Source organism: Mesocricetus auratus, unplaced genomic scaffold, assembly GCF_017639785.1.
Source record: "Mesocricetus auratus isolate SY011 unplaced genomic scaffold, BCM_Maur_2.0 Super-Scaffold_100676, whole genome shotgun sequence".
Taxonomy (NCBI): domain Eukaryota; kingdom Metazoa; phylum Chordata; class Mammalia; order Rodentia; family Cricetidae; genus Mesocricetus; species Mesocricetus auratus.
This window is the reverse complement of record NW_024429266.1, coordinates 123961824-123986099: the sequence shown is the minus strand read 5'-3', so window position 1 is coordinate 123986099 and position 24276 is coordinate 123961824. Positions and strand designations below refer to the sequence as shown.

Here is a 24276-nt window from a genome sequence, read left to right as displayed (position 1 = left end):
GGGCCCTCCTGGGAAAACAATTTCATATCAATATTTTTGGAACACCTTGAAATTGTCTAGCAGTTTTGAGCATGCAGTTATGTGGTACATTCACTGGTAGAAGCCGAGAGTCTTGGGTGAGATTTAACTTCTTTACAAATGATGCATGTACTGAGTACAGTTTAGAGCTGACATTCAAGAACGCCCAGGCTCTTCCAGAATTGTCATTATAATCACTGCCAGGTTGTTTCTGTGTTTAAGTAAGAGCCAAAATAATTTTAGTAACACTATTTAAAATAAGACAAGATCTTACCTTAATACATGTGGCATGCTATATGAAATGTTAGTTGCTATTATTATCTATTCAATAAAATTTATTGTATTCTTCTAACATTATAAAGGTCCTGTACTTTAAAATGGAAATACGAACCACGAACCACGGGACATGCACCGTTGTTGTTGAGATAAGGTTTCACTAGGTAGCCCAGGGTGGCCTCAGACTGGCAACCCTGCCTCAGAGTCTCCCAAGTGCTGGGACTATAGAAATGTCATGAATCACCACATGTAGCAGGTGGCATGTTCCAAAAGCGTTTGTAGTCTGCATTTGAGATTAACTTTGAAGGGCCCCGAAACCCAGCGCTCATACTTGCTTACCATTCTTCCCCGGGTGCTCAGCACCATTCTGCACATTGACTTTCTTCCTGACAGACAGACATCACACTGCTCTGTTATTTCCTGGTTTTCTGAACATTAAATATTGAAGAAGTCTATGTTGGTGTCAAATGTAATTTACCTGGTCCATAGTTTTAAGCCCTATCTATATGGTCAAGAATATTTGAACTATATTTCTCCCCTGATCTTACTGGAAATGCAAAGAAACAAATCCAAATGTGACACACATACTTTCATGGAATTAAGCAAGCCCTACAACCTTACTCTGTCCTTATAGGGCTCATATTTCCTTCAGCCTCCCAGAGATACTTCTCACATACTCTTCTCAGGGACATAAAATTGCAGTGGCCTCTGTGCATTGCCCAATCAATGACATTCAGGGTTACCCTTGCTTGTAATCACTCTTACAATTAGCAAGTAGCATTGGCATCCCAAGTGTTTCACACATTTCCCTCTTCTTTCTCTGCTAATTGCTACAGCCTGGCTAATCGCCATAATTTATTACATTACTACATTATTTCTCACAACAACTTAGTAATATGTTGAACTGAAAAGGAAACTTAATTGACAGGTAGCAGTTCATTTATCAAGAAATATGAGACAAAATTGGTGCCATTGGTGAATAAGTTCCTAAATGCACATTATGGCAACAATATTGGTAGTTTAGTTTCAGCTAGCATTGACTTTATAGTAATGGTTAATTTTGCATTTGTACTATTTAATGTATGCAGCATTCACATTATTAAGGATGGTTGACTGTTAGACTTCAATGTATTTATGAAAACATAAATGTTATCCACTTTGCTTATAATTACTTACAAATGAGACTATTGTAGTTTATGTTTATGGGTACTCTCTGCACATACACACTGGCTGTCTCTTATATTTTATTTGTAAATTGTTCAAATGTCTTGATTATAATTAGTGTTACAAATAATTAAAATAGTCTCTTAAAGCCTTAGTCAAACTGCAGTAGCTATTAAGTTACAGAGAAATATTTGCATTCATATATCTATTTCTTTTGATCTTACCCAGTCTAATTAACATCTTCAAAAAAATAGGTTACCAGTAAAACTGAGGTAGTCAGAAGAGAAGAATGTTTCTTTTTGCTATTTAAGCTCTCAGAGCACATGAAAATATAGGGTTGCTCACATAGAAAAATAATCATATCATCTTTTATTTGTTTTCTATATCAAGATCTCTAGCTCCATGAAGAACAAGGAAGGCCTTTTGTAAGAAGACTCCATTATTAACAATCTGCGAGTCCTCAGTGAACCTAAAAGAGACCATTATCTAAATGAGCTAGAAGAGAGTATGATCCATTGGTTCCCATGAATGAACTCGTAGGGTTGGTTTTTAACATGAATGACAAAGTCAAGCTCATTGACAAAGGGAAAATGAATATTCTATAAATAAGTGTAAGGACAGTGATACCACTAACTGCATACTGACAATCCATATGATGCTGTCTTAGCTTTAAATAACTCAGTGAGCTCTGATAAGCCACAGGGATGGGACTACTTGCTATTTGGAAAGATGAGAGGTGTGACAGAATACTAGTTTCATTCTGACAAAAGCCACCTTCTGTTAAAGCTTTTAGGTTGCCCCATGGAACTTCTCAAAACAGCAATTGCAACTTAAAAAGCTGGAAGTATCTGTTATTCACCTGTTTCAGACTACAGTTGGGATCATCTAGAAGAGATTTGTGGGTGTGGCTTTCACATGATGGAGTAAATCACAAATAGGAACAGGTAATTCAAAGAGTTTTAGTGAGTTATGGCTACAAAAGTATTTCCTAGTTTACACTTACAGGCTAAAAACATTGTAAAATGGAAAAAGCCTTTGGATACCCATCTCAGAACACATTAAAGAGGAAAAACATCTTCCTTTTAAACAGAACCACTGACTCCCAGTAACTTTTCAAAGTCATAAACTTAATGGGAAAGAGGACAGGCACTAATAATATATTCTTTAGGCCTTTTAAAGAGTGCAGTTATTTCTCCAGCTATACATTTGTCAACCTGAAAGATAGATAATACTAGAGACTTAAAGGGAATATGTATACCTCAAAAAGGAAAGTCTCTCCATCCTGCAAATGTTCCTATGGAAAAATGGAAAACTATACAACATCACTTAATATGCTATTTGCATTGTACATATAAAGGCTAGGAGAAGATTCTTGACAGGAGAACTATAATGCAGTTTCAGCCTGCTATCATTCTAAGAGCTGAAATAGCTTCTGGAACAGAAGAAGGAAGATGGCCTGAAAAAGAAGAAAAAGAGAAAGGTATCTGGGTTCAGATGAAGTGCCAGCAGGCTCCACACAAAGAAAGACACTTCATATGAATTAAGAGAAAACAGCCTGTGATGTTGAGTCTGTATTCTATGAAATCATGGCTTAATGGATGTGCAAATAAAAGAACATGCCTTTAATCCTAGCACTCAGGAGGCAGAGGCAGGCGGATCTTTGTGAGTTTGAGGCCAGGCTGGACCGACAGCCTCCAAAACAATACAAAGAAACCCTGTCTCGTAAAAACCAAAAAAAAAAAAAAAAAAAAAAGAAAAAGAACATGACAATCAAACTGACTAAATAAATTGGTGTGTGTGTGTGTGTGTGTGTGTGTGTGTGTGTGTGTGTGTTGGGGGTGATTATACAGAAGAGAACAGTAGGACACAATTGCTATAAAGGAAGAAATACGATGATGTTAGGGGAAAGAGACTTACTTGGGGAGAGGAAAGACTGAGAGAGAGGAGGGATAGATAACAGTAAGAATGTTTAGAAAAAGCATATGACATAATATTTTTTTAAATTTCATGCCAGGAACTCACTGGTGGTACACACCTTTAATCCCATGCTTGAAAGGCAAAGACGGGCAGATGAGTTCCAGGCCAGTTTAGTCTACAGGACAGCAAGTAATGTTACACAGAGAAACTCTGTCTTAAAATATCAAACAAAAAATAAAATTTCATATATATAAGAATAATATGTGCTAATCTCCAAAACACCAAAGGACCCAATTAAAAAGTGGGGGACTGAACTAAATAGAGATTTCTCAAAAGAGGAGACACTTGAGAATGTGCTCAACATCCTTAGCCATTCGAGAAATGCAAATCAAATCAACCCTGAGATATCATCTTACTCCTGTTGGAATGTCTAAAATCAAGAACACCAATGACAGCTTATGATAGAGAGGATGTGGAGAAAGGGGAACACTCGTCCATTGCTGGTGGGAGTAGAAACTTGTTCAGCCACTTTGGAAATCAGTATGGAGATTCCTCAGGAAAATGGGAATCAGTCTACCACATGACCCAGCAATTCCAGTCTTAGGCATATACACAAAAGATGCCCATTCATACAACAAAGATGTCTGTTCCACTATGTTCATAGCAGCATTATATGTAATAGCTAGATCCTGGAAGCAACCTAGATGCTCCACAACTGAAGAGTGGATAGAGAAAATGTGGTACATTTACACAATAGAGTATTACTCAGCAGAAAAAAACAATGGAATCTTGAAATTTGCAGGCAAATGGATGGCACTAGAAGAAATCATCCTGAGTGAGGTAACCCAGTCACAAAAAGACAAACATGGTATATACTCACTCATATATGAATTTTAGACATGGATCAGGGGAGTGTCAGCCTACAATCCCAAGGCTAGTGAGTTTGGGAAACAGGGAGGTTCCCAAGAGATATGCATTATACCCCAGAGAAGTGGAAAGAGGCAAGATCTCCTAGGCAGATTGGGAACATGGGGGGAGAAGAGAGAGAACCAGGACAAAGAGAGAGGGATAAGAAGAGGGTAGAAGAAGACATGGGGGAGCAGGAAGGTTGAGTCGGGGTAAGAATAGAGGAGACCAGGATAAGAGATACCGTAATAGTTCAAGTCATTATAGCTTTGAGGAGAGAGCTGACACTAGGGAGATTTCCAGAGATGTGCAAGGATATCACAAACTGGAAAACTAAGTAATAGCAGAGAGACTACATTAATAGCCCCTACCTGATAATAAGGCCTGATGATAAGGTTGATGACAACCTTATGTGACATCCTAGAACCTTCCTCCAGTGACTGATGGAAGCAGAGACAGATACTCACAGCTAAACACTGAACTGACCCCCTGGAACCCAATGACAGAGGTGGAGGAGTGATGAGGAAGGCGGTCAAGACAATGATGTTGAAACCGACAAAGACAGCTGACTGGACAAGGGAGAGCTCTTGAACCCCAGACTGATGACTAAGAGGCCAACAGGGGACTGATCCAGATTCCATGAATGTAGTGTCAGTGAGGAGGCCTCAGAATACTCTGGGTCCTTGAGTAGTAGACTAGTGTTCACCATGGCATACAAATGAAGTTTGGGAGCCCATTCCACATGGAGGGATGCTCTCTCAGCCTGGACACATGGAGAAGGGCCTAGGTCCTGCCCTGGATGAAATGGCAGACTCTGGAGATTCCCCCAAGGATGGCCTCACTGGCCCTGGGGAATGATGTGGGGATTGGGCTGGGGGTGGGGTGTGGGGGTGGGCCTGGTGGAGGGAGAAGTGGGGAGCTGGGATTCACATTTGAAGCATGCATGTTTCTAATTTAAAGAAAAATAGAATATAAGTATATATATATTTTTAAATGAAGTTATGACGACACTTGGGGGGTAACAGTGCCCCTTCCAAAAGCCATAGAATGTCTAACAAAAAAGCCCACTGCCAGACAAACAGAGCCTCCTTTTAAGTTGTTGGTCAGAAAAATATTAAGAGACATTCAGAATAATATACGCTATTGCTTGGCCTTCAATTGCATCTCAGAAATTCAAGGTAAGACTATACTGCTGACGACACTACCCAACTGAGACATCGAATGTAGAAGAATTAGAACCAACCTAGAACACATCCTGGAGTATTTACTCTCACAGTACTGAAAGGAACTACACAAGCCTCCATGGAGCAAAAGCACTCAACAGCTTTATCCAGCAGTTTCAATGCCTATGAACCACAACAATGAGTAGAACAACAGCATATTCCAAAAGTTGTGATAGTGGCACTGGTACCCTGGGGAGTCCATTGGTGGTTAAAATGAGAATAGCCCCCACCGGTTCGTTTTAAATGATTTCTTTTGTAAGAGTTGCTGCAGTCATAGTGTCTCTTCACAGCAAAAAAAAAAAAAAAAAAAAAAACAAAAAAAAAAACAATGACAAAACAGAAGTTGGTACCAGAAGTAGGGTACTGCTGTGATAGACCTGACCATGCTGCTTGTAGAAGAATGTGGAATTTGGCACTTTTGATTAGGAAGGCAGTTGAAAACTTTAAGTGGGGCTTAATGGGCTATACTAGTAGAACCAGGGAAGACAGTGGTGCTTAGGGCAATTTGACTGTGGGGGCCCAAACTAATGAGGGTTCAGAGGAGAAGAATATTAGAATGTGGCCTAGAGATTGTTCTTGGGATTTTTTGGCAAAGAATGTGGCTACTTTCTCCCCTAGTCTGATGATACAGTGGAATGAGGGCTGGAGTGCATTTGCATATGTGAGAGATGCTTTGCTGGAGGCTACAAGGATGACTATGGTCGTGAACTTCCATGTAGAGGCTCAGTTTTCTCATTTTTTGCTCCCCATGTCTTTTATAGTGTCTTCCAATCTCAGTTAAGTTTGCTCATGGAGACAAATCAGCGTCACAGGCACAATGACGCACTGTTTCTGAAACAACTTCATAAAATACATTGTGCAGTCTGTCATGTTCACCTAGACTGTATGTCCTGAGAGTAAATGGCAGCTATGTGGCCCAATGAGAGGCACACATGGTGAGGAACTGACCTGTCGCTGATTCTCAGCTACACTGTAAATGGACTAGGAGGAAGAAGCCTCCCTATCACCAGCTATGGCTGCCATCTGGATATGACCAGCCATAGCTCACACCTCATCTTTAACTATGACCAAGAGGGAGCTGTTTTCAAATTTTCAGACAAAATTCTCTGAGTTAAAAATATTTGCTATTTTATATAACTTTAAAATGAGACTATTCAGACTTACTTTCCTCTTATGTCACCTTAAAAAGATTTAAATAATTTATGTTATTCATACACAATAGCCTTAACATTATCATGTCTCTATAATCTGTAACAATGGCTACTCCCTTCTTGGTTTTCCTGAAGTAATTTTCTGTGATTTCTTTTCTCTTTGTGTCTTAATATCATTCATTAGTAATTCATTTTCTTTTAAGACTTCATTGAACCTATTGGATATTTTAGATTGCCTATTATTTGACCAAATTCTGCTTCACTTTTTCCTTTTAAATTATTTCTTTCTACTTATTATAGATTTACTTTGCTTTTTTTTAGATTCTGAAGGAAGAAACTTTGCTATCAGTTATTATACTTTCTTCATGTTAATATACATCTGTAAAGGAATAATGAATTCTCTAGAACTCTTCTTGTGAAATATGGTCTACAAGTTTTGCATTGTGTATTACAATAGAATCCTGTAAGTTAAAATGCCAGTGGTCAATATGATGCTATATTTAGAAATGACCTATCTGCTCAATAGCCATGGCCTGGCACTGCACAGGAAGGACTTGTTTTGCATTTGGGGCCCACAGTTAAATCTAAATGAGCCTATGTCTTAGATATTCTACTATGATAGCTTTCTCCCATATAGAACTGCCACAGTATGTCTTATATTTACTTGAACAAATTTTGGTGCAAACAAAACTAAACAACAGTTAAAAGGCTGGCAAAAAATCTAACTCCATTATTTTTAAAAATAAGCCTGAAAAGACATCTGATCATTAAGCTGCTGTTTGCAATGATTGTTTTGCATTGATTGTTAAGCTGCTGTTTGTGTCTGGTACATAGTGAATATACTAGGAGAAAGAACCTTTAGAACCGTTAACTGTTTTTCTTCTATAATTATTACTATAATTATTCAGCCCTTGGATTCCTTATCAATAGATAGACCTTCCTTTTGCTTTTTAGAAGTGCTGAGAAGTTTGTACTGAAAATTAACCTTGAAAGTATGTCCAGTTTTTTTTAGAGAAAATAAAATTAAAAAATGAACTGGTAAAACAAAAAGAAATATGGATTAACAGCTCTTTAATTAACGACAAATTACTGAGAAAAGCTCCGCAGCTCCCATATTTTTATCTACTTGTTCTTTTTGTGAATTACAATCATTTTTAAATGTAGCTGGTTTTTTGGATTTTAACTCACTAAGTATTTTGTCAGAATATATTTTGCTCTCATTATGTCAAATATTTTTCTTTAGTTTACATTTAGGTGACATTGTTTGGATGCTGTCTGACTCAAGATATACTTGAGTTACAGCCATATTGCTTAATTGCCATTTGAAAATTTAAAAAGTGTGGAACTGAGACCAGAATCTCAGTTGAATCTTTTTAGTGTCATTTTTACTGTCATCCAATTATGTGTTGTTGTTGTTACTGTTTTCAGTTGTGGAAAGTAGGCTGAAAATTTGTTATTTAGTATGGCTCTACTGAATGGATTGTCAGATAGATCCAAGGACTTCTCGAGTTCTTCTCCATGGTTAGAACATGAAGGTAGTGTTTAGATAGAAGGAAAAGATGTGCATCACAAAGCACCCAGCACACACATGGTCCCTACCCATCCATCTCAGCTCCATCTCTCCTGCTGTGTAAATCTTTATCCAGTCCTCCATCGGTGAGCCACTAGAGCCTCAGATTTTTCTGCTCCCAACAGTAGGTTCCTAGGGAATCTCAAACTTGTTGTGGTACAGCCTGTACACCAATTTTAAATTTAGTAACAAACTTGTTGACCCAGAAATAATGGAGCATACACTGTAGGGTTCAAAGAAAGTTTCCTAAGATGGACAGGAAAGATTGAAAAATCCCAGAGATATGTGGAGAAATTTTTTACAGGGATATTTTCCTGTCTTTCCTCTTCAGCATGTACCAGCTCCTTCTTACATCTATTTGGTGACAAAGAAAAATTAGAGTATGGATTTCTTTTTCTGGGGGGTTCTGGTTGATTTTGGGGCAACGGCCCTTAATAAGTCAATTAAAAGAGACAAACTGGCCGGGCGTTGGTGGCGCACGCCTTTAATCCCAGCACTTGGGAGGCAGAGGCAGGCTGATCTCTGTGAGTTCGAGGCCAGGCTGGACCGACAGCCTCCAAAACAGACAAACCCTGTCTCGTAAAACAAAAACAAACAAACAAAAAAAAAAACAACGAAAAAAAGGACAAACTGACAATACAAAGTGGAAAATGGGGAGTTACTCATTTCAGTCCCATTGGAAAGAGGAACAAACAGGTTTCAGGGCCCCTGAGTTCATCTTCAAACACCTGTTATCTTACTAGGATATCAATTGCTCATTGGTATTTGAACTTTCCTTCCAGTGTCCTTCTCAGTCAGTTATCATATAGTATAAACAACACCATATCTGAGAAAATAGAGCACTGAGCAAGGGAACTTTAAATGAGTCCAAATTTAGGAGTGTGACATGTGTTTAGTTTCTCCATGTTCAGCTCATGTCAGAATTCAAAGTTTAGATGTCAACAGAACACCACTACCAAAATGGCAAACTCATCCAGCTGACAAAGTAAGAAAAGTACTACATATGATGTGTAAGAACTCTTAGACTTAGTGATGTGCAGTTTCATAATGATTTATATTTATTCCCTCCTGCTGAGTATAAAATGATGGTTTGTAAAATCAAAATTTATATTCAAAATGTGTGAGGATACATGGGGAAAAACAAAGTTCTCATCCACTAAAGCCTATAGGCTTTTCTTCTAATCTTCAGGGTTTAGGAGATAACTTTTTTTGAATAATAGTTAATGAATCCCAGAACATATCTTTTTTTCCCATATGATGATCTGAAAAGCTTTGGGAGATTATGAGTTTAGTCTATAGTCTTTAGCATGAATAAGGGGCATGATCAAATTAAACCTGGTAATGGTTGCTATGTGACTCTATTCTGTATGCTGAGAAAGTCACATTCTACTCTCCTTTGCAGGGGAGAGCCTGCAGTAATCTTCCTTTCCGAGTTTCTCTTGGCACTCATGTTTGCCAGTTTCATTCCATTAACAGGAATTCAATGGCTGACTAGAAGTCGAATGATATAAACTTTCCTTTCACTTATTTCTTAAGCAGTGCACGCATTATATTTTGAACAGAGACTAGGATAAGATAGCAAGCTCAACTCATTCACGACTTTTACTTGAAGTATCACTGGAGATAAAGAATTAGCAATTGCAGGATCAATCATGTAAAATCCTATCTAACAAGAAACTGGATAGTAGGTGGGAAGCTCATATGTTAGAAGGCCAAATATGGTTACAATGAGAACCTGGGACATCCTTCAAGTGGGAACAACTGAAAAGAAGAGACACAGGCAAAATTCCAAATATTCAGGAAGATTCGTCAGGTAGAGAAAGGAGTCAGCTGTATTTAATGCAACATCTTTAAGAGAATATCCTAACCTAGTACCTCTGTTCCAGAACCCACAGAAAAGGATGTGGGAAAGCCTCAGCTTCTGAAGGCTGGCACTCAGCACTGAGGCTTGTGAAACTGATTTCAGCCTAGATCTATAGCTGCTGCTCACATGCATAGCTGATCCCATCAGGAGGGCAATCACCAGCAGCACAGGGCTGTATCTAATCTCACTGCTGTGCTCACTTTAAGAATTACATTCAATCGAAATTCATGTAATAGTCTAGCATAACAAACATGATTCACAAAGCTAGATCAGTTAACTATGTATATGCTTAAAATGTGTAAGAATTGCTAACTTCCAAAATATATAATGTGATCAACATTTTATTAAACCCAAGGAGATGGAATAACAAATGTCCATTAAAGACAAAATAAAAGGAAGCAATCACGAATGTGCTAGTAGGATTTAGCACTTAACTGATATTGTTCAGTGCAGTTTGCAAATAAAAGATTTTGAAAAAATATGATTTGGAATAAAACATGTAAATAAAAAGTAAATAATAGGGCTGGGGAGATGGCTCAGTGATTCTGAACGTTTGTTACTCTTGCTGAGGAACTGAGTATGGTTCCCAGCACCCGCATTATTATTAATTTTACAGCATCATTAATTCCACTTTCAGAAGATCTAATGCATTCTTCTGACCACTGGCATCAGGTACATATTTGGCGCACACACACACATGCAGACAAAGAACTCACATATGTAAAATTAAAGAGAAATGATAACAACACAAAAAGTAATGTAAAAATTTTAAAGTATCACCATTGGAACCAAAGAATAGTGTTCATATTCATGCAAATGGAACAGAGAATGTTGACTCTGTAGACAAGGTAATTTGGAAGATCACACATTTCAAATCCTGAGGGAACGTACCATGGGAAGTCCTACTCATGTCCCACAGTGGTAAGGAAATGTAGACACTTGGGAAACAACCTTGTGGCTCACTGCATGAAAGTGTCAGGTCATCTTGAATTGTTTGGCCAAAGACATCTGTGACCTTTTGGTTATTTCTGAACCTTCCCAAATGCTTCACACAGAGTATCTTCCCAATGAAGGAAGAATGTATGATTTGGTCATTAGGAAAATAAATTCAGCTTTTATTTACCCAAGTAAGAAAATGTCACAAGAGTATATATCTCCACTAAATAACAGACATGTTTCAAGAGGGACCAACATAAAAGGGGTTATCAAAGTAAAACTTAATTAAGACACATAATTCAATTTGTTCATTTATTTTCATTAGATTTAAACCCAGACTAACTTCTGATTGTGTCTTATGCTTCTAGAAATTAGTTTATACTGATGATATTTTAAGGAGAGGTCGTATAGTTATTAAAGGCCTAAAGAGCTCAGTGAACTGAGAAGCTCTGAACTGGAAAGTTAACTTGACTGACATCTGTGGGAGCTTCTGATCAGATCCACATACCAATCTCTCTGGTGTCCAGCACTTCTATTACAGAAGTACTGACCTATAGGTAGACCCTTTCCATACCCAATCTTCCCTTTTTCCATTCTATAAAATCCCAAGATCCCTACCTCATGTGCTAGAGTCTCATTTCTATAAAAACTGTAGCCCTTCAGTTAAAGAACAATACTGCTTCTGGAGATGCTGTTAGCTCTCTTCTGTTTTCACTTTATGTTCACCAATCCCAATCTAACAGTTATCATAGGGAGAAGCAGGAAACCGATAAACTGGGAATATTTTTGTGATTAATGCTATAAAATAGCAATTACTGAAAATAGTAATTAAAATATCTGCATAACACCCAAGCATGGTGGTGCAAACTCATAATCCTAGCACTAGAGAAGTGAATCTAAATTGTATTTCATGGAACACTCAGCTTGAAGTCAGAAAAATCTGCATGAGATTCTCCCTCAAAAACAAAATGGGAAAATGCTGGAAAGCCCTGCTGGTTGGAGGTTGTAGTCTACCGTGGCCTGGAAGGTCTTTAAAAGCTCAGCAACATGGATGATTCCCCCACGCCCATCCCTGTGGAAGTCTCCAGGTTCTCTATCTGACCTTATTTGGAGACTGTCCCTATGCCTAGATGCCTGACTTATCTCTAATAAGACCATGTGACCCTTGACACAGTTCCTTACAGAAGCCCCCCCCCGATACCCATATGGTAATTAGGCATTGTGCTAATAACATTACAATAGGACAGTACTATGATACTTACATATGATAATTGAGACTTTACTGGGAGCTTTATGATGGAAGCAACACAGTATTTTCTAGTTTCTGAAGTAAAGATACTCCAGTATGACTGATCACTATAAGTGAGGTAGATGTAGTGACATTGTTTCAGGGGACTTTCATCACATAAAACCAGTAGGTGTGAAAAAATTCATAAGAGACTGTCAGAGGGCAAATGCATTCACTAGATATTTCATTAACACCTGCAGACTGAGGTAAACTGGGATGATTACGACCAGAACAAAATCACTTTCAAAACCCTGCCTTTCTAATACTATATAGATAATTCTCCAGTAAAATCAAAGCAAAGAAAACACAGTAGATTCCGCAATCTCGTGACAGTGACATAAATGGATTACAGCAGAGCTGATGCCCATTTCTCCTTGCCTGACACGTTAGGGAAGGTTTGACTTCAACTTTCTTCTCCATAGGAGAATTTCTGAGTACCTATTTGTACACCAGAACTTGAAGCTATTCATCTGGCACGCGAGGAAAACTAAGGCTCAGAACACTTGACCTATGTTCAATGCCCCACATTGGTGACTGCACAGGGCCTAAGCAGGTCTACAGACTTATTGCAGGGGCAAGCACTAACTGCATAATGGTCCTACCTCTTGAAGCACTCTCTTCATCTTTAGTAACAGTGTCTTCACTGCCGTGCACTCCTGTAGCATCAGTCTGAATGGCAGGGAATCTATACCTCCATTTTCCTCCACTCCCAGCAGGGGCCAATCTGCAGAGGGGCTGTTGGGCATTCGGCTGACATGGGAACACCGGGCTTCTTGATCAATGTCTTTTGCTATTTTCAGGGAAAGGCTCCTAAGAAGAAACAAGATAAAAAAATTTACAATGAGGTGTGCTTAAAGCTGCATTTCCTCCCATGTCAATCAATGTTATTATGACACGAAATATTTCCTGGGAACTTTGTCATTTTCTTATATTAGTCTTTTAAGTACTCAGAACTACAGCAGAAATTACGAATTGCATATTTAGTGATACTATTCCATGACAATTACAGTTTTAGTCTATACTTCCTTAATCAGTATTTCAGTTATACATGGTACTTATTTAAACCACTTACAAATGTTGAGACAATAAAAATCACCAGAAGACACATTTCAAATCCAAAGTTTCTGATGATATGCTTATATTAACTTGAATGAAAATACTCAAAGGCAAATTATAAGAAATTAGTTTAATAGCTATTGATTAAAATTGTTAAATCAACCAATAACAATTTTATTTAGAAAGGCAGCATACATAGGATTTTATGTTGAAACAGTGGCATAAATGGAAAATGTGTAATTCCACAGTGGCAATGGCATGGAAAGGAAGAAAACTGTCATGCCTGAAAAACTGTCAGTCTAGTATGTGGCCCATGTTTACCTGAAGGCAACTGACAAAAAGAATATTCAAGAAAAGTACCCTCCTCCACACTGCCCCCACCCCTGCTACATAGCCTGAAATCAGACCCAGATTTCAAAAGGTCCCTCTTTCTTTCTCTACCAGAGAGATGGAAGCTGACTTGTGAAGACAATTCCCATGCCCCAGTCCTGAGATATAGCAGAGTATGACAACAAGCCATGCTAAGCAGGCCTTGGTTTCATTTATTTCTTCGTTTATTTCCATCTCATAATGTGATGTCCTAAAACCTCAGTAACCTGCTTTGTCTTGTTAATGCTCTATAGTTTACCCTTTTTGGTTAATATGTGCAATAATTTCAATTGTAACTGTCCTTTAAGTCACTCCTCACTCCACTGAGTGCTACCTGTGGGTGACGTTGCATCTGTTAAGAAGTTGCTCATGCTCCTATAATTTTCCCATCTTCCCCCAGTAAAGTTTACAAATCCCTACCTGTAGAACCTGGGAAGGTAACTGGGAAAGAGTCATACAGAGCCTGCATGAAAAACTGTGTTTTCTAAACTGGTAATTGATATTTTCCCAGGGGTGAATGACAGTCTAGTAACAAAATAGACACCCATTACAAACTTTCAGAGACATAAGAGCTATGAAAATACTAGTTATATTTACATACATGTGCACTGTGTTGTTATCTGGAAAAAACTCTTACAATCAGCTTTAAATACAAAGCAATTTACTGCTACCTCAACTTCCTCAGACAAACAATGAAGATACAGCTACACCTACTTCCTACTTGTCCTAATTTGAAAATATTGACACACTGGAAAGATCAGCATGGTAATGGTATGGTACCAAGTATGCTATTCATGCTTATGGATAGTTCAATTACAGATACAAGATTATAATAGTAAAAACTATCTTCTCACCTTAGATGATATTTGTAATTTATACATACGAATATAAATAGACAATTGTTATACAAAATCATATAATACAGAATTTAAATTACTTTGCTCTAAGTAATCTGAGTTTTGTAAAATAACTGAGAAAATAATACTTTCTGTATCTTTGTCTGAATTTAGTAGCAAGAATCAGGGCAGCCCTTTGTACATTCCCAAAGTAGGTTACTAGTGCTTATGTCATGCAATTCAGAACAGATAGATAGATAGACAGATAGACAGATAGATATGAATGGATATATAAATAGATATGGATGGATGCATAGATATACTCATAGGTGTGTGTGTGTGTGTGTGTGTGTGTGTGTGTGTGTGTGTGTGTACTGGATAGCTCTGCAACTGTCAAGTATTTAACATGAGTCAGATTGAGAATTACACATAAAAGATAAAATTAGCTACCCATTTTATACTTCATCAGTTAGAAGAGAGAATGCTAACATTTTTTCTCAATTGTGAAAATCCAGAATCCCCAGCAAGTGGTAGTGGCTTAAGTTGTGACAACTGAATGTTGTCATTGACTCAGGAGGCTATCCTCAGCTTTTCCCTTCTTACTAGTTGATTCCAATTAATAATTACAAATGAGAGACCAAGGCTATTGTACTTATGCAAGAAGAAGAAGACTTATTATAAGAACACAGAGAATACAAATTGGATGGGGACTGTTAGCAATAGGCTGCTGAGCTGTCCTGGTCCTCAGGAGCACATCTCACACTGCCAGTCCCTACGTTTATGATCTTGACCATTGCTTTACTGACTGGTTAGAGAACATGGCTTATATTTAATAAGTCAATAGCATAATTAATATTGTAAATATTATTTTTTAAAAACTGAACATCATTGTCCTTAAGTCACCCAAGTGTATAAGCATATTGGATGGAAAATGTTCCAATGTTGAGAAAAGCACAAGCATTCTCGCATGAAGTCTCAGCTGTCTCTCTCATGTAATACTAAATTGAGACACATGGACCTTTCTCAATCGATAACTAAAATAAATGAGTTCCCATAAAAATAACAGCAGAAATAATAAATGTTGTAGTAATAGTATTCTCAAAGACCAGAGGATTTGAGAGTATGAACTAGTACTGAAAACATTTAACTGCAGTCTACTGTAGTGAATTGTCTTTGTACCTTGTCCCTCAAACTCCTTATAAGATAAGAATTTATTTTTACCAACCTTTCTAATATATGACAGACAAGTTTAATGGAAAATACATTTCTTGACTCAAAGGATAGAAGCATTAGAGGATTTTTCATTATCACAGAGAAAAAATATGAGTATTTTTACAATTTCCCCTCATTTTCTTGTAAATGGAATACCATTTTGATAGTGCAAACTTTTTTTGCACATATAAGAACTTTTCCAAATCATTAAAAAACACTCAGATACCAAAGCCAACATAAGCCATGAAATGCAAGGTGTGTCATCCGTTAAGCACTGACTACCCTCCTTTCTCATGAATAGGAGTTCTTCACACCTGACATTCTTCACTGCAGGGATGGTCTACAGCCAACATACACCCCAGTGACATCTCTACTGGGATGTGAGGAATTATCTTAGTGACTTATAAATCTCTCAGGAACAGACAGGTCACAGTCAACCAACCTCTAATCACCCAAAGAAATAAACAAACACACACAAAAAATAGATTTCCAACCAAAGATGTGGATTATAGAGAATTAAATTTTAAAAAATGATTTTGGGAATTCTACTGCTATATAATACAAATCTTATGAAAGCTTAGATTATTTGTGTTGAGTTAAAGGTGGCCTGGAATATGACTAAAACACAAGCAGCAACATAAATAGAGATTAATGAACTGACATCCTAGAATGTTAAATAAACTACCGGTTCAATAAATTATCTACAAAAATTTAATGATTATTTCATTCATCAATCACTGGTTTCCTTTAAATGTATAGTGCTTATATTGTTTTGGGAAACTCTACTTTCAATTGTTTCTTAACTGAATATTGGAATATTTAGACATGTTTAAAGACAGAATCAACATGTCTCTCTCTCTGTCTTTGTTTGTATGTGCAAGTCTTATAAGAACTTAATACTTTAGATTAAAAAATGGCACACAAACAGTTACTTTACCACAATCTATGATGCATAAAAAGCAGGGTAGATGAAACATATCTTGCATAATCTACAAGTCTGTCATAGTGAAGGGACTGTCTGCTTCTCCACATCTCACTCACATCACATACTTACACTTGATGTAGTCACACTGTTCTCACTCAGGACCTGTGAAGTGCCAAACTCTACCCTGCCTTAGAGCCTTTACATACGTGCTGTCTGCACACAAAACATCCTTCTCTACCTTCAATATATATGTTTAGGGAAACCTTTGTACTCATCAAGTACATCACCCACCAAACGTACAGCGATTCCCCTTTCTGCCAGTAAACTTTTCTTCAGGGTTGTTATCAAATGTGAGTTAAAATACATTTTTGCAGAGATCACTCTGAAGGCACTTCACACTTCAAGTTCTACATGCAAGGGAGTGCATCACCATAGTCACCTTTTAAAATATAGTCAAGCAACAGGGAAAAGACAGATGGATTTCCAGGTGCCTAAAGGAGAATCAAAGCAGCAGTGTTTATGCAAACTGCCATTTGCAGTGGTTTCCTTTCCAAATTTGAGAAAAGATGCATATGGCGAGGATGCTAAGCTGCTAAAAAAACCCTGAAAGTACTTGCTTTGCCTTAAAAAGTATTGTTTATCCTGGCTGTCTACCATTAGAATCTTTTCCACAACCTAGTATCTCATGGTCACTTCTCTCAAGTTCTTTATCTCTGATGTGACAAACAACTTGAGATCAAATTTAAAGAGCATTACACTTCTCAAGACTTTGAATCAAGGAACATGGAAAAAACAATGACCCAATTCAATGTTTAGAGAAATTATCCCACATATGTAAATCTGTTCTCAAATACATAAGTTTTCACTGTAATTTACCATCTTACTGTAGGTGTTCTATGTATCCAGTCTTCTGTAAGAAGGTTAAAAATACAATCAAGTATCCTTCCTAGAGAACTAAAGCACACAACACCTAAGACACCTAATATATATGGAAATAAATAAATTTAACTGTCATGTGATGTTCTCTGGTACCATAAAAGTGACTCTTTGGGAAAATCTACATTGCCTGGTCTTCCTCTGTCTAATAGATATGTATCAATTTTGTAAACCTGTAAAATTTATACTCTCAATTCTCCTGTGAAATTCATCTGATGCACTGTTACATTTTTACATCCATTTTCTAAACTGTACATTTCTCTTTTGTGATAATTGGGACAGTTTCCTATACAGTCGCCTATGAATATATAGGAAATAATTATCTAGGAAATTGTATAGAAGCATAGAGAGATGGCTCATTGTTTAAGAGCATGTCCTAATTTGCTTCCACTTGCAGTGATAAACACTGTTCAAAACTAACAGGATAGGAAAGTGTTTTTTTTCCTTTTTTAATTCTTTTCTTTTTCAGTTTACATACCAGCTCCAGTTCCCATTCCCTCCAATTCTCCCACTTCCCCCCACTTTTCCCACCTTCCCTATTCCCATCCATTCCTCAGAGGGGATAGGACTTTCCTTGGGGAATCAACAAAGTCTGGCTTACCAAGTTTAAGCAGGACCAAGCCGCTCCCCACAGTATCAAGGCTGAGCAAGGTATCCCACCACAGGAAATTGGCTCCAAAAAGCCAGTTCATGCACCTGGGATAAGTCCTGGTTCCACTGCCAGTCCCTGCCCCAACAGATCAAGTTACATAACTGTCACATATAGTTAGAGGGTCTAGTTCAGTTTCATGCAGGATTTCCAGCTGTCAGACCAGAGTCTGTGAGCTCCCACTAGCTCAAATCAACTGTCTCTGTGATTTCCCCCATCATGATCTTGATCCCTCTTGTTCATATGATTCCCTCTTCCCGCTCTTCAACTGAAATGCAAGAGCATAACCCAGTGCTTGGCTGTGGGTCACTGTATCTGCTTCCTTCAGTTACTGTCACAAACCCCATATCTGACAGAGAGCTGATCTCCAAAATATACAAAGAACTCAAGAAAATAGACACCAAAATAACAAATAACCCAATTTTTAAAATGGGATACAGATCTAAACAGAATTCTCAACAGAATTGCTCAACATCCTTAGCCATCAGAGAAATGCAAATCAAAACAACACTGAAATACCATCTTACACCTGTCAGAATGTCTAAGATCAAAAACACTGATGATGGCACATGCTGGAGAAGATGTGGAGTAAGCGGAATACTCCTCCATTGCTGGTGGGAGTGCAAACTTGTACAGTCACTTTGGAAATCAGTAAGATAGTTTCACAGGACAGGGTATATGTAGCTTACAAATCTTGGAAGACAGTCATCATAGAGGGAAGTCAGGATAGGAATTCAAGGAAGGAACCTGAAGCAGAGAGCATGGAAGTATGCTGCTTATTGCCTTGCTCTCCATGATTTGCTCAGTTAACTTACCTATACAACTCAAACCCAGATCCTAAAGGATGACACTATATAAAGTGAATAGGCCTTCCTACATCAATCCTCAATTAGGAAAATGCCCTATAGAGAAGCCCAAAGGTTAACATGTTGAAGACAATTATTTAATTGATGTGCCTTCCTTCCAGGTATGTGTAGGTTTATGTTAAACAGTCAAAAACTATTACAGAGAAGGCATTACTGTTGCAGAAGTCCATTTTTTGATTTTCAGCACCATGTCAAGTTGTTATAACTCCCTGTACACTAACTCCAGGGAAATAGGTTCCTTATTCTAGATTCTTGTGCACCTGCACTCACATATATACATTCACTCTCTCAAACACGAACACACACAATTTAAAAACTGTAACTAATATAAGAAAAGTAAACTAGAGATGAATAGTCTGAACTCTAAAGACTATTTTCCTGAAAAGCTTCTGAGAATACTAGAAGTCTAGATCCACTGCAGTAAATTTTTACTACATTTACTTTTAAATGTATCACAAAGACAAAGACCATCAAAAAAATGAACCTGGGAATTGACCATGGATACCTATAAAAACAGGTAATTAATGATGCATTTGACTCACATATTTTAACTAATTTGAAGTATTTAGTGGAAAAATACAATAAAGAACTCATTATACATTTTATTTTCTTTGAAAGTTCACAAATTTTGGCTCTATTACTATTTACTTACTATGAATGTCAACTCTACAGTAAGAATTTTATTCTTTAAGCACAGTATAATCTGCAAGATGAGAATGACCATTTATAAAATGCAACCCTATATTTCAAAATATTTATTGTCTATGATACTTGTTTTATGCACTCCTTTTTCACTATATAGATAATAGGAAACAAAATGCCAGGTCACGCTTATTTCAAACAATTATCATATGGGACATTTGACTAATCATTCAGACACTTATGTCCATTATTAAAATCCACTGTTTTAGCAACACATAACAATTACAAAATATAATTACTTAAAAGTTGTATGCAAAATACTTCTTTCATGATAATTTAATGCTTTATTATTTATGCGTTTAAATGTGCCTCTATGTATATTTGCTTCTGATAATTGCATTGAACAAGTGCATCTTGAAAACACCTTCAAAATTCCCCTCTGATTAAATTTTACATAAATATTTTGCAAATGTGACAGTAAATTGTAACATATGGAAATATGTGCTATAGAGCTGCTTCAGTGTTTAAGAGCATTGGGTATTTTTTCACAGGACTTAGGAAAACTTGAGTTTTCCTAGCACTCACATAACAGTTAATAATAGTGTGTAACTCCAGTATCAGGGGATGCAATAACCTCTTCTGACTTCCTTAAGCACTAAGTGTCCTCAAGGTTCACAGATACATGCAAGCAAAATATTCATAAATGTTACCTTAAATTCAACCTAAAAAAGAAACTATGTTGTTATCAAAGTTATCTCAAAACTAAAATCTGATATAATACAGACCATAGTTATGTGCAACCAATAGAAAATTATGTTCTTCAAGGAGTTAGATTCATGACCTTCATCCTAAATGCCCCAAATTTTGATATCAAAGTGCTAAGTGTTAGTGAAGGAAGTATAATCTGGGGAATATTAATTTTTAAAAGATAATCAGTTCTTCCTCTGTAAATTGGCATAAAGACAATACCAAAAAGAATTATACAAAGACACAAATATACATAAAACTCATGTATATTGAAATGAATTGGATTATTACTTTGTGTAAACTATATATACACAAAGAGTTATAAATTTGATAAAGATTAATAAAATACATATAAATCTAAGAAATTATGTACATAACATTTTTTAGGAAGCAAAAGTAATTTTGATGGTTTGTATTCAGTTTCAAGCAGAAAATGATTGAATATTTTCAATAGTTCACAGAAGTCAGGAATCCCAAATGCTTTGACAAAACCATGCATGCATGCATACATACATACATACATACACACACATACATATATACACACACATGCATGCATCATATATACAAGTCATTAAGTTACTTATATCTGAAGTCTATGGTTTTATTTCCATAATGCTCAAAGATAACATAATTTGTCTTGATTTGTTAACTATTTAGTCTTAGTTAAATGTTGTGGGAACTCTGTCTTTGCAGAGACAAAAAGAAACATCTCTTGCCTTCTTATATGGCATACACGACAAGACTATACTTCCAACATAGGCCGGCTTACTTACTTACAGAGTATGAGAGAAGCTTACTTACAAGATCATGGATGACTCCTATTTGCACCATCAGAAAGTGTCACCCCAAATTGGATAGTGATGTTCCCTTAGCAGTATAAACAGAGTGCTCTCAGTTAATCTTTCATAGTACATAATCTACACCTTCAGGGACCAGGATGTCACATTCAAAAAGGATAGAATTACAAACAAATGACCAGGCCTTATGGGAGGGTGTGGCCAGACCCTCAAGTAAGAATCTATCGACCTTTCCCTACTGTTTTCTTCTATGAATGAACAAAAGTCAATAATGAACTCAGGATCTCTTGCAAGTCATGGTGGCTCAGATGAATAGTCACTTATTAGGCTTTTAAACCCCTACCTCATCCATTGGTCTCTTCTGAGTAAAAAGGCATTATGACTAGCTCTTGAAGTTCCTATTGTTGTGACTTCCCTGCTACAGTAAATAGGAACAGTAAGCTGCATAAACCTATTCTCCCTTAAGTTGCTTTCATCAGAATATTTTAAATCACATCAACTGAAAAGAAACTAAACACTAGGGTAAGGAAGCATGCAGTTTAGTAGAATAGATTACACACCTTTTCACAGTCACTGGCCATGAAAACTCCATCCTTTCAGGCTAATGCACTGTTAGGCACAGCACTAATCCCACCATTCCTATCCCCATACTCCATCACCAAATGTTCATATTGCTTTGGGCTGCTTGCTCTTCTCATGGGTCTAATAACAATCTCTCTCTCTCTCTCTCTCTCTCTCTCTCTCTCTCTCTCTCTCTCTCTCTCTCTCTCTCTCTCTCTCTCTCTCTCTCTCTCTCTCTCTGTGTGTGTGTGTGTGTGTGTGTGTGTGTGTGAGAGAGAGAGAGAGAGAGAGAGAGAGAGAGAGAGAGAGATACTGTACTTGTCTTGTTGTTTCCTAACTCTTTTAGGTGACTGTGGAATCTTTAAGCATGCTTTGCAATTCTAAAAGCCTGGCTTCCAGCAGAATCCTAATAACTATCTGTTGCATGGATGAAAGCACAGCAATTTCACATACATAAAGCAAATGTGTTAAAGACTGTACATTATTAACCATAGAATTATAGATTACAATTTCTCCTGAAAAAATGTTAGTTTTATCCTTGGAGAGGATTGACCAAATTCAATCCTATTCAAAATAAAAACATTCACTCAGCACCCTAGGGATACATGGCAAAACAGGCCAACAACTCTGACAGGCAACACCGACTACGGCAGGAAGAAGGATAAAGGGTGTTATATGAAGAGGAATCAAGCAGTTTCATAAGGAGACAACGTGGGGATTGCTTATGGGTTTAAATAAAGTGGTTGCTATTGTGGGATGTATGCTTTTTGTGCGATGAAAAAAGCTAAAATGAAAAGTCAGCTATTGAATGTTAACTTTCTGTTTAGTTTAAGAAGTTTAAGAAACACTGCCATTTATTTATATATCTTTTCAAACAAGTAAATCTAATCACACTCCTCAAAACAAATCATTTGACGTACAAATGAAGTAACTTCAAGTTGTGAGTGAAGTATGAAGTGTGCCTGTAGCTGCAGTAGCAAAATAAAAGGAAGCTAAAAATTAAAGTATTTGTAGACAATGAGTCGTCCTCCTTTAATTACCAATCCTAATTATATTCCCAACCATGATGCTTTAAGAACTATTTTGGCCAGGCAGTGGTGGTGCATGCCTTTAATCCCAGCACTCGGGAGGCAGAGGCAGGCGGATCTCTGTGAGTTCGAGGCCGGGCTGGACCGATAGCCTCCAAAACAATATAGAGAAACCCTGTCTCATAAAAACCAAAAAAAAAAAAAAAAAAAAAAAGAAAAAAAAAGAAAAAGAAAACAAAAGAACTATTTTGCTTCACAATTGTATTATTGCTAACATACAAAATGCCGAAAGCTATATTTAGATAACCTAAAATATATTTCAGTCTAGATTAGAGAGGCCGCAGTCCAAGTTACTGATAGCTATTTGTAACAGCACCTGCATTGTGTAGTAAATGGGAGGGCTAGACCCAAAAGTCCTACCAAGATGGGATAGCTGCAACATTTTTTATGAAGATTATGAAAAAGTTATATATTTTAATTTTCAAATTTGTTTAAACTATTCAAGTATTTAGAAAGTCATATTAGTATAACAGTAAGACACACAGGGGAGGGTCTAGGCCCTGCTCCAAATGATATGACAGACTTTAAAGATCCCCCATGGAAGGCCTCACTCTCCCTAGGGAGCAGAAAGGGGATAGGATAGGGGGTCAGTGGGGAAGAGGGGAGGAGGGAAGAGAGAGTTAACTAGGATTGACATGTAAAACAAGCTAGTTTCTAATTTAAATTTTAAAAGTTTTTAAATATTTAACCCAGTATATTTTATTTTTATTTTTATTTCATTCCATTTTATTTTAGAAGCACTCTTATTTTAATATCAATCCCTCATCCCCTCACCCTCTCATCCTCCCTTGCTTCCCACCAGTCACCTCAACTCAACCCCCCACCCACTCCCCAAGGATAGTGAGGCCCTCCACAGGGGAACATCAAAGTCCTTCACATCATTTGGGGGAGGACCTAGGTCTTCCTGTGTGTATCTGGGCTGCAATTATATCCCACCATTTTTTTTTCTGCTGAGTAATACTCCTTTGTATAAATGTACCACATTTACTCCACCTATTCTACAGCTGAAGGGCATTTAGGTTGCTTCCAGGTTTGATTATTAAAAAGAACACCACAAAAAAAGCATTGCTATGAACATAGTTGAACATAGGTCCTTGTTGTATGGATGCACATTCTTTGGGTATATTCCCAAGGAGGAATTGCTGGATCTTGAGGTAGATTGATTCCCATTTTTCTGAGAAACTGCCATACTGATTTTCAAGGTAGTCTTATGAGTTGGCACTCCCACTAGCAGTGGAGGAGTGTTCCTCTTTCTCCACATCCTCTCCAGCATAGA

General features: G+C 37.2%; 1 protein-coding gene across 4 annotated transcripts in view; it reads right to left on the bottom strand.

The window, feature by feature from the left end:
- Ccser1 (coiled-coil serine rich protein 1) overlaps positions 1–24276 on the bottom strand; it is a 1057181-nt gene that overhangs the window by 710041 nt on the left and 322864 nt on the right. For all 4 annotated transcript variants that reach the window (XM_040737638.1, XM_021230621.2, XM_040737639.1 and 1 more), the window contains one exon: positions 12916–13123. In XM_040737638.1, the coding sequence (XP_040593572.1) occupies positions 12916–13123 (208 nt within the window). The remainder of the gene's footprint in view (positions 1–12915; positions 13124–24276) is intronic.